The 14,510-nt window shown below is 36.3% G+C and overlaps 1 protein-coding gene across 4 annotated transcripts in view; it reads right to left on the bottom strand.

The window, feature by feature from the left end:
* Positions 1-14,510, bottom strand: part of VPS13C (vacuolar protein sorting 13 homolog C) — a 106,537-nt gene that overhangs the window by 52,902 nt on the left and 39,125 nt on the right. For all 4 annotated transcript variants that reach the window (XM_069797996.1, XM_069797997.1, XM_069797998.1 and 1 more), the window contains 12 exons: positions 13,089-13,242; positions 11,044-11,160; positions 9,620-9,723; positions 9,141-9,308; positions 8,046-8,350; positions 7,586-7,733; positions 6,627-6,735; positions 6,053-6,186; positions 3,997-4,153; positions 3,172-3,251; positions 2,271-2,330; positions 931-1,096 (listed from right to left, as the gene is read on the bottom strand). In XM_069797996.1, coding sequence (XP_069654097.1) covers positions 931-1,096; positions 2,271-2,330; positions 3,172-3,251; positions 3,997-4,153; positions 6,053-6,186; positions 6,627-6,735; positions 7,586-7,733; positions 8,046-8,350; positions 9,141-9,308; positions 9,620-9,723; positions 11,044-11,160; positions 13,089-13,242 — 1,702 coding nt within the window. The remainder of the gene's footprint in view (positions 1-930; positions 1,097-2,270; positions 2,331-3,171; positions 3,252-3,996; positions 4,154-6,052; positions 6,187-6,626; positions 6,736-7,585; positions 7,734-8,045; positions 8,351-9,140; positions 9,309-9,619; positions 9,724-11,043; positions 11,161-13,088; positions 13,243-14,510) is intronic.

Genomic DNA, 14,510 nt, shown 5'->3' with positions numbered 1-14,510 from the left:
AACTATTCCAAAAGCAACCTGCAGTTATTCCCTAAAAGATACTGCTAACTTTCAGTCAAGACATGAAATAAGTCTTTAATTAACACAGTCTTCTGGCACAAGAACAGTCACCGACTAATACAGGAAAACAACAATCAAGATTATGGTTTTTTTCTCCTCATTAATATCTAGTTTTCACGCAATGGTATGCTGCATACAGTGTACATTTCATTATTTGAAACACTGTCTCACATGAGAAACGTTCCTTTTTGTATAAAGTAGCAAGGCCAACTTAGGCATATTAGGTGAAAAATGTTTCTGGAGCAAAACTGAAGGTGCTTGCAGAACACAAAAATGTAACAGCCAGTCACTGTAAACTCAATCCCAAGAGATTTAGGTTTAGAAAACCTTGAATTTCCCAAACACTACAAACACATGCATCAGCCACACAGGACCTGACTAAACATTCTTAAGGAGCTTCCATATAAAAACCTCCTACTATTTCAAGGTTACAGATACCTTTTTTAAAAATAAGCACAATACCCTCAATTCAGAACTTCTCTTTGCTTCCCCAGGGCTCAAGAATGTCTGTTTTCTGCTACATAAGCACTCTTTAGAGCCTTTAGATTGGAAAGAAACAAAGTTGTGACACTGATGCTTTGGAAAGGCTTTGGTACTGTTCACTGCAGCATCATTTATTCAACTTTGATTATAAAAGTCAGACCACTACCTAGGAAAAAGTTACATTGAGTAAGGAGAACTTGTAAAATTAAGCAACAGCAAAAATACCTGGCTTTTTTTTAAATGAGATTATTTTCTCCCCATGTACAGTTGTGCATGCCTTGTTTTTCCACCAAATAGACTGCAATGCTGCCACCTGAAATGGTATCCTTTGAAACCAAAGGCTAGATGCTGTTAAGGAACAAAAGCATGGCCTTTCTAATACATTACCTGGCCTAAGAGTACTTCCTTTTTCTTGTTCTTTCATTTGAGGCTTGTAGTCTGATGCTTTACCAGTACTGGGAAGACCACCTGATGGAACACTGAATGTGAGAAAACTCATGATGGAAAGCAAAGCCTCTGTGTGAAGTACTATATCCAAACATGAAAAGATGACCTAAAATGAGGGCAAGGAGACAAAGTAACATTGTTATTTAGTAGCAGTCTACTGCATAACAACTCAGAGTTACTGCCATCGCACTGAGAAAAAAGTGTCTTGCTCAGTTTCACAAGTATCTCACCCTTCTATCTCCTTCAACTTAACACCACACAAGCTCCAGAACAGATGAGGGAGCTATGGATGGGAAGCTTAGAACCGCTACAGAGGAACTATGCCAATCTAAAAATTGATGCTTCACGTGGTTATGCTTTTTCAGTAAGCTCTGTTAAGACTCCTGCATTTCATTGGGGACTATTAAGCACTTTGGCTGACATCTTCATAACCATGTATAGCAAGTGGTATTCTAGTAGGTATGATACAACAAAACAAGAAGATTCAAAATTTGCAATCAGAACAGAAAGTACATGATACTACTCAAACCAATATTACTTAGTAAAACCTAGCATCAGCTAGCTGACTTTTCCTAGCCCAAAGCAACTCTTGGTAAATGCTGGTTTTACTGATACATTAAGGGATGTCAGATTTCTTGACTCTAAAGTAGTCCAGCCACTTCAAATTCCACATATGGCTGTCAAGAAGCAAGCTCCACCCACCACTACTACTTTAAGGGAAACATTTTAAAAGCAAAATGACCTGGTTACTTCAGAAGTCACTGAAGCCATAGGAAACTACACATGAATAGCTGCTTTCAGGAAAAGTAAAAAAAGGATTGATTGAACACAAGACCTCTGAGAATGCTTGTTTGACATTTCACCTCACATCTCAACTCCACAGTTACGAACTTTCAAGCTCTGAAACACAAGGCCTTCATTTCACGTGCTGCTAAGTGTATCACTCCAGAAATAAAACACATCCTACAGGCCTCAGTTAGAAATATGTCCTTCTAAATTTTAATTAGCTAAAAATGTACAGCTCTTAAGTAAAAAATTTCATACACTAAATACTTCCGTAAAAACAAAAAATCATCTTTTTTCCTCCTGGATTTCTCTTTGAAGTAGTTAAATATAAAGCAGTAAGCTATAATGAATAGAGAGTCAGGGGTTTGGGTTGGTCTTGGGTGTTGGTTTTTTTCCCCTCTTCAATGAGAGGAGAAAAATGGACAACCAGCAAGTTTACACAACTGTTACTATTTGAGAAGCTTAAAAAAAAATTAAATACATCCAGTACTTACATTGATGTTTTGCTTGGTGCTTCTATAAGTAGTAACAAAATCTGGTCCATCAGCATCAGCCTAAAGGAAGAAAAAAAAGCCCAAGCACACAGTCAAGTCTCTGTTGAGTTAACTGAAATAACTGAATATCACACACACAAGGATTATTCCCATTGCAAAAGAAAACAAACAAAAGTGATGAAGCCTGAAGAAACAAGTTCTCTAAATGAAGCACATGATCAAGACAACCAGCAACAACCAAGGCAACAACGATCGCAATGCTCTGCTCAGTGACATTTTATAGCATGTATTTTGTTAAAGTTCAACTGGCTGGTTACAAAATTTTCTCTTAGCTAGGATCTATTTAAACTGGATCAATTTATGCTTAGTACTATGTCAGAACAAATTAACTTGTTTTTCTCTATAAAAATTACATGATTATAGATAAGAGTATGAGTAGCCCACTGGTTCTACAACCTATCAGATACCCAAGTATTCTTGCAGTTTTTGAATGGCACTTTTTTTTTTTTAAATAAAAGCTCAATAACTAGCTACCAACATATCACTCCAATGCTAGTTTTACCACCTGTAGAGAACCACCTGTCACTTACGTAGGCAAAGTCTATCTCACCTATCAAGTTTCACAAAAGTAGTAATCTGTATTGTTCACAGAGAAGAAACATTTGGCTTCACCACTGATTTCAGTAATTGTGTTGACTTATGAAGTAAGCACTACATGGAAGCAGTGGAGAGTGAAATGAAATGGTAAGTTGAAAAATGGGTATTTGGGAAAAGACCTAGATAAGTTTTAGACACAAATCCTACAGGTTTTAAAAACAAGCAAAAAAAAAAAATCTAACACAGGCTAAGTATGGAAGCCTTATTTTACTCCCCAAAAATCTTAGTTAAAAGGTACTGAAACCTTAACATATTCCATTTTCAGAAGATGTTCATCTGTCTCGCTCGAAGAATTAATAATGCAAAGAGGATCTCCTTTTGAGTCTGCAAATAAAGAAATAAAACTGTAAAGTATTTCCACTCACAAGCTTTACTCCACCTATGGAGTACCTCCATGCTAATTCTTGATTATATACTAATTATATACTATTCTTGCTGAAATAGCAAAAAGGTAAACATCTCTTTTCTATGAGAAGCTGCAGATTAAGCATCAACTTGTAAAATGCTGTATTTGCTTTTTTTTTTTTAATTAAACTAATCAAAATTAACTTATCTTGGTCCTGAAAGCAGATTCAAAATTGGAAAACTATTTGCCTTCCTATCTTTGTGGGTTTATATTCAAAACCGTACTTTTCTACTTTGAATACATGGCTATTTCAGTTATTATTTCAGTATCACTTTGAATTGTTACGTGACCAATCAAGGAAGCATGCTGTATTTCCATTGCTGCCAGAACTGGTCATAAAGCACAGATTCAGAAGCTCATCAAAACACTCTGAATAGATAAAATACTTCTCAGGAATGACCATTCCCACTCAAAGCAGTCAACTAACTCAAATTAACTCAAGCTAACCCTACCAACAGGAGTAGAACTTGGTATCAGGTAAAACAGATCAATTGAATCTAAATTACACAGGACAGCATCATTAAGTGAATTTGGTATGTAACCTCCTGCCCTTTCTCCCCCACCACCAGTAATTATTGTTATTTTTGACCATGCTATCCTCTGTCTACAAAAGCTGATTGCACACACTGTAATGACTGCATACTAGTTTTCTAGAAGACTTACCATTTATTTCAATGCATGTCATCATAATTTTTTTCAGATATGCTGCTGCAGTTAATTCATGATTTCTAATTTTGGTTTCAGTTCCAAGCTGTAGCACGGTTAGAATATGTAATGGATATCTCTCCTTCTGAACCTGCTTCATCAAGGTTATTACAACCTTGAATATGGAAAGGGAAATAAGTTCACTATTTCAGTAAAGCTGTCCAGACATTATAGCATGCAGTTATAACTGGGCATTATCTCCTCAGCTAAGCTTCAAAAGCAGTATTAATCTAGACATTTTGCCTTCTCACAAAGAAAACCTACAACACCAGTTTGTTAAAGATTTCCCCCCCACACCCTGTTCCTCTTGGCCAAGCAACCAATCACTTCTTAACTCCATCAACAACAAAATAAAAATACCAAGCCTATTAACTTGTCTAGAATTCAACTTTGTTGACCTAGCAGTATATCTTTACCTTGTCAAGCTATACTTCAGTTTTATAATCAGACACTACACAGCGCTACAGAGTTTGAATATGGAAAAAAACAGTTACTACAGATCATACTGGTTTGGAAAGAAGGGCAGTAGATAACAGCAACATTTATCGATCTTTGAGTATCTGATGCTATGCAAGTAATAATTAAGGACACAGAAATACTTCAACATTACAATTCTTCATTTACAGAAGATTTTAAGCATTACGCTAATTTGAATGTTGAAAATGAGAAAAGACTTGTGTTTCTAAATGCAGCTGAAAACTAAAGTAGAACTAGATATAGTTATTAATGAACAATGTTAATTTCAATGTAATTATTTCATGAGGCAATTATCTGCCATTCTTGTGAACTAAAAATAGTGCCTCAACCTAACAATTACCACACGAGGAATTTAAAGAATTCAAGTTTGTCAATACTTTGTCTGCATCATTATGTAGCATAGTCTTTGTGCACTAACAAATTAGCATTTTATCATTAACCACCCAACATATACAGTCCACAGACAATGTGGACACTACCTCAGTAAAAACTTTCATGGGAAGCTTGTGTAAAACTATTAAACAAGACAGAACTGTTCATCAGATATATTAAATAAGACAACATGGAGCACTACAGGCTCAGTCCTACCATAAAAAAAATTCTTCACAGCCAAGACAGCAAATCTGAAAGTTAGAAACTGTCAAATGTACTAGGGATATGCGTTGGATAACTATGTGCTGTTTATTAACAGACACCTCATCAGCCAATTGCAACTGTAATTCTGCAAAAAGTGAGAAAACCCCAAAGCTGGGATGGTATCAGCTTGCTACCTGTCTACGCTTCAGCTGTGGGACAAATATTTCTAATGCCCTTAAAACTAAGTTTTCTTATATGATTTCATATCACTCACACAGAACATGTTTCCTTGGTGGCTGGAAATAGGAGGAATTCTCTAGTCTTTGAATGCTACTCTCACTCACAAAAAACAAAACCCAAAAATCCAACAACAAACAAACAACAAACCACATAGTTACTTAAAATAGCATGCATACCCAAGCCATTTGGTCTGACTCTTGAAAAAATTAAAGGCCATGCTGAGCTCGTCACACTTAAGTATCACAGACATCTTCAGAGAAAAAACAGGCTTGGAAAATTTCTTATGCATAGGTATCTTTGTTAACTGATTGCTTGTGCGTTTTCCCAGTACTTCACCTAGAACCTAACCTTCAGATGTAGTATCTAAGGCAAAAAAAACAGTTCTAGCTTAACTATTTCAGGTGGTTTGTTATTAGGAGAATCATATACAGCATTATGAAGGATTAAGGCTAGGTGAGTGCAGAATATCTAAAAGAAGTCATGTTTTCCCTGTTAGATATATTGTGTATGTTAAATACTCTACAAATACATTCACATAATATACACAAAAGAAAACAGCTAAAGAAACAGCTGAAGAATGAATTCTGCGGGGTTTTTTTGTTTGTTTTCTTTCTGTTGATATGTACCATCTTCTTTAAACAATTAAAATGGCCCACTACTTCTAAGAAACAGACTTGAGTACTGGATTCAGTAACAATAAATGTTACAGATGAATACATACCTCTTTGATTTCAAAATTAAGTAGCATATTGATTACATCTTCATTTAATGTTCTTTTTCTCTTTTCAGACAACATTCCTTCTGGAACACTCTTATCCTGCATCAAAACCAATTTCTCCATTTCTTTGGTTTTACCTGAAGCATTCATTGAATTGGTTAACTTCTGAAGTTGCCACTATTTGTTTAGCTCAAGAAACATATCCAATTCTTTTATTCATTTAGATGGCTTATGTTCATCTAAGATAAGCTAGCAACGTTTCCACAAGCAGAGCCTTTGACTTCAGAGCAGGCAAAGGAAATAGAAACATGTTCTGGCAACAAGACGACTCTGACATCTCAATATCTTGCTAGTTCCATGACAATTTAGCTAACACAATTACCAAATTTTGTCTTGTAATGTTTCCACTTTTTTGAAGTATTAAAGTATGAACACTGTCCTTGCAAAATTAAAAAGAGTTTATCACTTACACATCATACTCTCAGATCTAAGCTTGCTTTCCAGATAATAAATGCTTTTCATTTTTCCTAAAAGCTAACACACTTAATATTCATGACAAATAAATTCCATCTCTGACCTTCCTTTTGCAGTACTGATTTTGCATGAGTGAGTTTGTCTTCTGCTTCACCAAGGTTTTCCGTCAATACTTTGAGGAAGACATTCAAATCCTCTTGACTTAACACAACCTACAAAATTGCAGATCACAGTTCTCAGGAAAAACACACTGTTCTTTAAACTTACCACTAGCTAGCAAAGCAGAACAATGTTTCCTGGCAAGAAGAGTGCTTATTTACAGGTATTTTGTCAGCAGCATCATCCCTTGAATAACAAAATGAAATTCTTTTAACTGCTTATTGTTAAAGGATTAGGAGATTAAAGAAGATTATGACTTCTAAAGTTGTATCAATATATAATTCAGCCTTTATTTAGCATACCTATGCTTTTAATACTTTCCTGTAGATGACATGCTACTTCATGATATTTTAATTCCAGTTTCACCCAAGATGTACCTGGTATTTTCTTTCACAGTATATAAATTGCCACAAAAAACAACTATCATGAGGTCATTCAAGGGAGGTAGGAAGTTATGAAGCTGGAGTCACTAAGGCAAATATTTGCATAAATTTAAATTCCTCTTAAGAAGATTCCATTTAAAAAAAAAAAAACACAAAAAAAAACCCCAAAACACACCTGAAAAAAAGACTTGCTCAGAGAACGGTTCACAAAAACATTTGATTTAAGCTGGTCCTGCCTTGTGGCAGGGATTAAACAAGACTCCCTGACATCTTTTCAGTTTTCTCTCTTCTTTCTCTCAGTTTAATAAAGGTACACAGCAGTTCAGGTGTTTTATATGACATTTTCAAACCTCGACATTCACACAGGCAGTTTAAAACCTATTGACATCCCTGAAAGTCACTCCACAACTACTAAAAATTTGCAGCTTGTTGCACCCTTGTGTCCAGAAGTAACATAAAGGTTAGTCTTAAATTAACTATTATCACAAGCCTCTCACCACCTTCTTTTCATAAGACTTACATTCATTGTCTCCAGATACCCCGTGATCTCCAACACCGGTAATGTGTGAAACCAAGCTGCAGACAGATTTCGTTTCACTGACAGGCTTAAATTAATAGGGTGAAGTATCTGAATGTCTGGATGTGACAAACCTGTCTCCATAGTGGTCCTTCAAACAAACAGAAAAAACCCAAAACACATGATGGGGAAGTTAGAAGTTAAGTCATACATTACATTTTCTAAATAACATCTTAAAATCTCAAATGTAATATAATATCTCTTTAGGTTTAAATGGCTTCCTGAGATGAACAGTATCTTATTTTACTACTAATTTATTTGCCCTTAAGATAACAGGTTATAATTTTAACACCAAATATTTGACACAGTCACTAACCATGGTTTCTAAGCAAGTAGATTAATACCCTATAGAGTATTATTATTACCAATTAGTTCAGGCATTACTTAGTAAAGTGCACTTTACCTAGACAGTTTCAGCTTTGTCAGCTGCACGTCCATTTTGTCAATGACTGGAGGGAGCAAACTGCCTTCTGAAGACACCAAGATAAACTGGTTCTGAACCTTAATCAAGCCAAGATCTACTACTATAGCACTGGGGGAAACTGAGGACTGAGGAATGACTATAACTGGTGCTTTCAAGTGAATGTCCATTGCAAGTCGAAAACTCCTTTGAGCCAAGTCTTTTACACTGGTAGCGGCCTTTTCTGCAGCTTGGACTGTAGCAGCACTCAGTGCCTCCTTAGCTGTTTGAAAGTTGTTCAGGAAGGTCTAGAATAAGCGGTTGAAAAGAAAGGAGAAATGTCTGTAAACAGTTTTTTAATCTGAATTACTCTCTTATTTTACAACATCAATCACTAATTATGCTGCCTACTGTGTTAGATTTTCCCTGGGGAAAGACAACTGAGTGCCTTCTGTCATGACCTCTAATAAAGGGTCAAAAACATACTGACCAGTACAATCCACTCATTTTAAACTCATCTCTACTTTTTTGTCCTTCCTTAGCTACAAGATTCCTTTACCTCATTAGCTTTTGGGGACATATATTATTTTTAGAGCCCTTCTTTGCCCCCAGTGAATATTAATTCCTATTAAAGCCAGTACTGAATGACAGAAAGCCCACTAGTGCTTTGTTGAAAAAGCCCCCATTAGAATACTTGATGAGGGTACAAATATTTACATTGAGTAATTTGCAGTCCTCATAGCATCTAACCTTGCAGAAAATTTTGCCTCTAATGTTAGCTCAGATGTTTGCAGTGAACTCAGGTTTTTGCCAGGGTGGAGAAGTCAGCAAACACAAAACCCCCAGAATACCTTAATAACACCAAGCTTTTCTCTATTTGCAAAGTAGAGGGTGGGAAGTGACCCACTTGCACTGTGTTAGTTTTTTGAAATTCAAACCAGTTAAAGCTTACTTATCAAAGCTTTTAATAGCACACATGAAAAATTAAGCCTATCCTTTCTCTTTCAGAAATTTAAGTTACCACTTGTACTGAGGACACAAACAAGGAAGACTAATTTCAGAATGAAGCAGAAACATACAAAGGAAAAAAATACTTACCAGAAGAGACATGAGAAATTTGTGAAGGTATACTATTTGAATACAGCCTACTTTCAAAGATACAGTACCATCCACTTTTGACATGTCAGTGTAGGCTTCTCCCTCCGTAGCATATGGATCTAATGTCAGATTGAAACTGAAAACTTCATCTCCTACTATAGACACAGCCTAGAAAGAGAAAAACAGTACCTACCAGCCATCAGCAGCTTCTAAAAAGGTACTTAACAAAAAGAAAAACTAAATATATCATCAGCCTATCAGATGTACAAGTTAGATTATTTTTTTTTTTAAATCTTTTTGGACATCCATTATTCTAATATGAAAACTATGCTTTACCATGGATCTTATTTGAAAAGAGGTATTCAAGATATATAAAATATTTTTAAAAGAGTGGAATAAGAATATGTATTACATTTCACTGTTATACACACAAAACTAACGAAGAACCAAGTAAAACCTAAAATCTTGTAGTTGCGTACTTTTTTATGAAGGGTCCTTGAATCAACATCTGTGACAACTATGTCTTTAAGTCGGGCAAAGAATACAGTGTGACTTGACTGAAGAAGAAGAGATGAGTCAAGACCTGTAAAGTATAAAGAGAGAAACACTAGTATTGCATAACAGAAGTAACACTCATTTTCAGGATGGGGACACGTGACACCAGTAGAGGAAATGAGAAAAGTTACAGAAATTATGCATTGCAACAAACAATTACTTTGTTAATAGTTTGCTAAATTTAACAAAGATTTAAAAAAAAAACCCACAAAGAATACCTAAACACACTTGATTCTTTCCTGTTTCCAAATGAAGCCAGTTACCACACCCCTTGCTGAAGGGACTGTAAATAAAAGAGCTCTATTCAATCCAAGGCATTTTAGTCTCCCTGTATCCATATCAGAATAATTAGAAGTAATTCCCCAACTACCATAACTTCTCCAAAACAAAACAAAAAATAGAGAAATAGAGACTTTTTGCTTTTTATCAGTCAGACACAGAAGATAAGTATATTGTCTAGAGTTCACACCCAAGTCCATACACTATGCTGTCTGTTATTAAGCTTTGAGAATGTGACCATACTACAGCTTTGAATAAAACAAGATAGAATTTCTAACACAGATACTGTCTCAATACCAATCATCTCTGGAAAGAAATGAGCTACTACTAATAGAAAAATATTCAAACAATAATCCATCTCTTAATAACCAAGCTACTGAGTTAGTTTACTGAGATTTTCTATCAAAAAAGATGTTACTATACTGTATTTTTGCGTACAGAATCTTGTGTGAATACATCATATGATTTAGAGACAGGCAAAAGCAAGAGACTTTTTATGAACTGTATTACATACTCTTGTATATCACACATTCTTAAATATTCATACCAAGAGTGAGTTTTGGCAGCTATTAGGATGGCAGCTATAGCCAAACTTGGAAGTGAAACTTCCCCACCCCCGCCTCCAAATTATTGATAGCCCCTCTGAGGGGTGAAGAACAATCAAGAAAACAAAACCAAAACAAGAAACCTGAATAAACACTAGAAGTTCAAAACCAAAGAAAACAGTTTTAAGGGGGTTTTTATCCTAAATAATTCAGGTATAGCAGAAAAATATTCAAAGCTTAGTACAACATGAAAAGCCACCCATAATCAAATTCCTTCAAAATATGAACATAATTACCTGAAGAATAATATATCATGCTTTTCTAGCTGGAGGCCAAAACATTATGACAGACTAGAAGACTGACTTCGAAAACAATACCACAAGCCATGTTTGTACAGAACACAATTAAAAAAAAAAAAGTCAGATGCTGAAAATTTACACCTTAAATATCTTTTAGTCCAATTACTAGCAGTTACTCTGAAACTAAACTATTAGATCAGTTACTACTAACAAAGAATTGAATACCTTGTATCTTGATCTCTGCAATGTTCTTTTTTTCATCACAAATATTTAAACAAAAGGCATCCAGCTTGGCAAAAAGCTTGAAGTCAAAGATATCCTTATCCTTCGAAGGTCTAGCCACTAGAAATGAGAGAAATGGGGATTTTCAAGGTACATATAATTCATATTTTCACTTGAACTCCTGAGCATATCTGAGGGTTGTTTTGGTCTAGGGGGGGGTTGGCATTCAGATGACTTAGTTTTATTTCCTATAGTTTCTTTCATCACCACTATCATGATTAAGTCTATAACATCCCATCTTAGAGCAACAAGTCTTCCTCTGAAGGCAACTCTACTGATAAGAGTAAAACATGCCAGCATTTGCTTGTAATTCTATGTCTGATATTACCCCATCTAGTGATGGCTCTCTACTGGAACAATTTTACTTTTTTTTAAATTAAGGTTTAAATTAATTGCTGGGTTAAGAGGAAATCAATTGCACAGTACACTTACTTTTAACATTAAGTCAATAACTCAGTAGGTTCACAGTAGTGCTTTTTTCAGGTTATCTAATATTTCCTATTCCAAGATCCTAATGTACGAAGTTTTCTCTTAAACTTCCAAGCTTGTAAGAAATGGCAAACCTTGGAAGCCTATTTCAGGCAATCAACACCCAGCTTTTACGAGAGTAAGTGTTAAGGCTGGGAAGAATAAGGTGTCAAACACAAGTGTCAAAAACCTATCTATGGGGGAAGACAAGAAGCCATTAGATCTCACTGATGGTCTGCACCTTCACTAACCAAGAGTAGCAAAGTGTTAATCCAAGAGCCCAAATATTTATGGGCTTTGTCACACTGTACACAGCAGCAGCTTCTTTTTCAGCCTGCAGATTCAAACCCAGGTGTCATGGTTTAACCCCAGCCAGCAACTAAACACCACTCAGGTGCTCACTCACACCCCAACCAGTGGGATGGGGGAGACAATCAGGGGAAAAAAAAGTAAAACTCTTGGGTTGAGATAAGAACAGTTTAATAGGACAGAAAGGAATAAAATAATGATGATGATGATGATAATAATAGAATCGGAATATAGAAAGCAATTGATGAACAATGCAATTGCTCACCACTCCTGACCGATGCCCAGTTAGTTCTCAAGCAGCAATCTGCACTCCCAGGCTAACTCCCCCCAGTTTATATACTAGGCATGATATCACATGATATGGAATATCCCTTTGGCCAGTTTGGGTCAGCTGTCCTGGCTGTGTCCCCTCCCAACTGCTTGTGCCCCTCCAGCCTTCTTGCTGGCTCCGCATGAGAAGCTGAAAAATCCTTGACTTGGTATAAACACTACTTAGCAACAACTGAAAACATGAGCATGTTATCAACATTCTTCTCATACTAAATCCAAAACATAGCATTATACCAGCTACTAGAAAGAAAATTAACTCTATCTCAGCCGAAACCAGGACACCAGGCCATTTAAAATCATAAGTGATTCTGAACATTCTTCACTAGACACCTCATTTCCAGCTCACCTGATGCTTGAGTTTTACACTTTAATACTAAAGACAGTGCAACTGCTCCCCTCTGAGCCTATTTCGATATAAATTCATTTTTTGTTTCAGTGCTACAGGAACAGCAAGATTTTCATTAAGCTAGCAAAGGACCTGACTACCTCTTTGAAAGTATATTTAAATTGCCTAGATCAGTAACAGCATAATCAGCAAAGTACTATTTATCTCCTTTATTCTACCATGAACACTAAGATCATGCTGCTGTTTGAGTCCTCTAAGCTCGCAGAAATCTCATTTACTCAAATTCAAGTCTATTTGTGAAAAGACAATGAAACACAAGAATAGAAAGCTCACCTGAAGACACTGTTTATGATCATAATCATTGTTTCATTTATTGTTTTTTTGAAATCAGTCCTCTAGCCTGGTGAGCCACAGTCACATAAGCTTTGATCTTCTCCCCACACTACAAAGCTCATCAGGTTTCTCTGGATTTGATTGTTTCGCCAGCATGCAACAAATCCTTTCAGAACCATCATTTTGACAAACACAACTGTACCTTTCTTCAATCTAGTGTCATCTTCTTGTTTTTCGTCTTTAGTTGGTGTGTCTCTACTATTTCCACTGCCTGATGGACTAACAGCTGCTAGAAAACTGACAGCAGACATGAGGGCCTCTGTATGCAGTAGAAGGTTCAATGACGAAAAAGCTACCTGTTGAAAACATGAGACTCCATATGACAAAAAAATAACTTAAGATTTGGACCAAGGTACAAAAGCACCCAATGGAATATAACAATTTCTTAGAAAAGCTGCAAGCATTACCAGCAACAGATCACAAAGAAAAAAAAGCTTTCTGTAAAGCAGAAAAGTGGTAAGCTTAGAAAATAAGAAAACCTAACAACAACCCAACAGCTGTAACTGTTAACCTATAACCTCCTCAGTACAACAGCAAGGTGATACAAAATTTAGAAGCATTGAGTGAAAAACTCATTGTGGAAAACTGCATTACATAAGTGAAAAACTTAATTAGATGGCTAAGGGAGATACACCTGGAGTAAGTTAGTAACCTAGCTAACCTAAAGCAGGATTCAGTCTTCTCAAGCAATATGCTCTGTCAAACACAGACTCGCTCTTGAATGCTCCTGCAATAACACAGTACTACACAAACAGATAAGTAGCAGGTGGCTGCCAGGTAGGTATTTAGTATAAAGGTATTTCTCAACAAATCCACTAAGGGAGTCCAAAAGAAGAGTAAGTCCTTGCCATGTAGTTTAGTAAAAGTTATCCGCCTGAATGGGCTTGAAATTGGAAAAAGAGCCCAAATGCAATTCTTCCAGACACAGAAGTCCCACTGAAGAGCTGCAAGCAAAACACCTTATGATGTATATAAAGTTGAATTCTCTTAACATCAGCACTGTCCCATAGCATGAAGTCAGTCAACTCAGTAAGTATCTCCATGTCAGTAGCACTCGAGTAGTAGAACTGTCATCCCCTGCTGCAGCTTCAGGAACCTTTTCTTAGCAAAAAGATTCCATTAGTGCCCATGCCCATAGCATTAACTCGAGTTCCCTGATGATATCTATAGATACTCTAAAACTATTACGTGGCAAGGGAAATATTTCAGTCTTCACACCAAAAAACGGCAGGCAAAAAAATGCCAAGTTATAAAAGAAGGGAAGTACCTAATCACAGAAAACTGACAGCCCTTTGTAATTATGGTGGGTTGACCCTGGCTGGACACCAGGTGCCCACCAAAGCCGTTCTATCACTTCCCCCTCCTCAGCTGGACAGGGGAGAGAAAATATAATGAAAGGCTCGTGGGTCAAGATAAGGACAGGAGACGCTCACCAATTACCAATTGGACACTCACCAATTACCACCACAGGCAAAACAGACTCAGCTTGGGGAAAATTAACTCAATTTATTACCAATCAACCAGAGTAGGGTAATGAGAAATAAAACCAAATCTCAAAACACCT

The sequence above is a fragment of the Haliaeetus albicilla genome, chromosome 12 (assembly GCF_947461875.1).
Source record: "Haliaeetus albicilla chromosome 12, bHalAlb1.1, whole genome shotgun sequence".
NCBI classification, from domain to species: domain Eukaryota; kingdom Metazoa; phylum Chordata; class Aves; order Accipitriformes; family Accipitridae; genus Haliaeetus; species Haliaeetus albicilla.
The sequence above is the reverse complement of the archived record's forward strand: the minus strand, read 5'-3'. Positions and strand labels throughout refer to the sequence as shown.